At 41.2% G+C, this 2500-nt stretch overlaps 2 protein-coding genes across 2 annotated transcripts in view; one reads left to right on the forward strand and one right to left on the reverse strand.

The window, feature by feature from the left end:
• Nucleotides 1-2500, forward strand: part of LOC143027203 (uncharacterized) — a 76408-nt gene that overhangs the window by 30906 nt on the left and 43002 nt on the right. The gene's annotated exons all lie outside the window — the stretch shown is intronic.
• The window catches only part of LOC143027202 (uncharacterized), a 2577-nt gene continuing 926 nt past the window's right edge, over nt 850-2500 (reverse strand). Inside the window, exons 2-3 of the mRNA XM_076188376.1 lie at nt 1446-1619; nt 850-1085 (exon numbers count right to left, since the gene is read on the reverse strand). Coding sequence (XP_076044491.1) covers nt 946-1085; nt 1446-1619 — 314 coding nt within the window. The 3' untranslated portion in view covers nt 850-945. The remainder of the gene's footprint in view (nt 1086-1445; nt 1620-2500) is intronic.

Genomic DNA, 2500 nt, shown 5'->3' on the forward strand with positions numbered 1-2500 from the left:
GTGTGTGTGTGTGTGTGTGTGTGTGTGTGTGTGTGTGTGTGTGTGTGTGTGTGTGTGTGTGTGTGTGTGTGTGTGTGTGTGTGCGTGTGTAAAATGGTATAAGGTACTTCGGCAGGGGTAAGGCAAAATGGATGCTTTCGACTGATGTGATGATGTTTGCAGAATAATGTAATTAAGCAATCTATATGAGCGGTAGGGTGGTGAGTTTAAACGATAAGAATCCGTTGAAGTTTTATTTTTGACGTTTCGTCCAACTAGGACACACTCCGAAGAAGTCCTAGTTGGACGAAACGTCAGAAATAAAACTTCAACGGATTCTTGGCGTTTAAACTCACCACCCTATCACTCATTCTGTCTTCACACCTCAAGCAATCTATATGTATAAAAAAGGGAGAGATGAAGTACAATATTTGTATATTTCTCTTCTACAGTCGAATTTATGATGGTAGGCGATTGACACTCGACAGATGGGCGAGCTTCTGTTCGGGATTTTTTTTCTAAATTAATCCCATTCTGTTAGCTTAATCAGTAAAAAAAGAGAATACTGATATCGGCAGTGTGGAACTAATGTCTATTATGGAGGTAAAAAGAAAATTCACCTGAACATTTCTGCTGGTAAAGTCGGAAACTACTTCCCATTCTTACCATCGAATCTCTGAGAGGTTAAAAAGAAATGCCATTTGACAATCAAACTCTGTCGTTAAAGTAGACTAAAGCCTGACAAAAATGTTATATTCAGTTGAAGGTTGAATCTCCACACTGCTGTTTTCAACTATGGCACAACTTCCAACTTGGTTTTCATGGGACTTTTCCAAGACTTTGCTCGGAGAAGGAAAAAGGAAAATGGCATTTTAAACTTTCTTTGCTTTAATTATGAACCCGTCAAGGATCACCATGACACCGGTCACCATAGTAATGGTGGGGTCATGTTACGTTAGAGAGGACCTATGGGGCATTGCAGAGATCTTCCTTGCAGGTGCAGAGGGATCCATTCACATCCACCCCCATGATGGTCACCGACGTCACACTGCAGCCATCTGGGAACGCGTCAACCAGTGTTCCACGGAACGTGACCTCCACGCCACCTTAAAAAATAAATAAATAAATAAAGTCATCCTATACAAGTTAACTGTACAGGCAAAGCTCTGTTTTTTTTTTTTTCAAATATCTGATCACGGAGACATCTTCCATAGGGTTTGTTCTGGAAAACGTCATAAGATGTCATTCAGGTCAGGGTATGTTGAGGCAGTTAAGGCTATTTCCGTCCATTCCACTACCAAGATGTTGTACATATTGTTCAGGACATTGCCAGACAGCTTCCTTAGGACGGGGCAACAGCCTTTATACCTTCGCTATAACCGTGAGTCGAGTTTCCACAGTTGGAAGAACAAGGATTTCCCTTGGCTCCACTAAACCCCGTGCCTGTCAAAGGAGACGACACTTACCGACTGTAGCAGAGATGGTGCTACAAACTTCGTGAAGAAGCGGGGAATCCCAGTCAGAGACATGAACTAGACTTGCATCAAAGTTGAGGTCCGGACAATGAGGGTTGTTGGTCATGCTGTTCTCGGGAAAGTTGCTACTGTAGCCAGTGCACGTGTAGCACTTGATGGCCTCTCCTATGGACACAGTAATTACATCACGTAGTCATTTAAAAAAAGAGTATCAAAATATACTTGTTTACATGAAAACATAATACACCTCATTCACATCACTCTAGTTAGCTATATTATATATGTATTTGTGAATGCCTGTATGTATGTATGTATTTCGTTAACCATGCTATTGGCTGTGGAGTTTGTACCATATCCTGTACATGTATTTATGTTTTAACTGAGTCCACTTGTATGCAGTATAATGGTTTGTCACTTCTGCAAAGCTGTACTAAGAGGTCACCCACCCCAATTACACTGCGGCCGTTCTTGTGTACGACGAAAACTACACAGTTTCTAAATATGTATTTGATCGTGTTTGAGGCAGCCTGGCATGGTGGCTGTGTGTCGCATGTTCCATTTCCTAACCTGCCTCTGAGTCATGTTTGTAAATGTTGTTCTCGCGTTATTGGGTCTGGATGGGTGAGGGCATATGATATTCTACATTGTATTGTAGTAGCGTTCTGGTTTTGGGGTTTGTTCGATACGCCTGTGTGTTGATGGATAATTTCTCATGTGGTGTGGTGGGTGTAGAGGGTTTTGTCTAGAGCAGTGGTTCTTAACCTGTGGGGAGTTCCCCACTGCTGGGGAATGGCGGAGTTGCCAAGTGGGGAATGACCGGTCGGACAGAAGAACCACTGTTTTTTTTTTTTTTTTAATCGATGTGTTTTTGTTTCTTTTTGTTTGTTTCTGGTGTCTTCTTCTCACATTTCGTGAATTTGTTTCCACCCAAAAATAATCGATAGTGCTTCAAAATTTAATACATTACATCCAAATGTTGACTTACTTTACAAATCACAACCATTTACAGACTGTTTTAATAACAAAAACAACCAATATATGAGGTA

Source organism: Oratosquilla oratoria, chromosome 7 (genome assembly GCF_046742065.1).
Source record: "Oratosquilla oratoria isolate Oo_2021 chromosome 7, ASM4674206v1, whole genome shotgun sequence".
Classification (NCBI taxonomy): Eukaryota; Metazoa; Arthropoda; class Malacostraca; order Stomatopoda; family Squillidae; genus Oratosquilla; species Oratosquilla oratoria.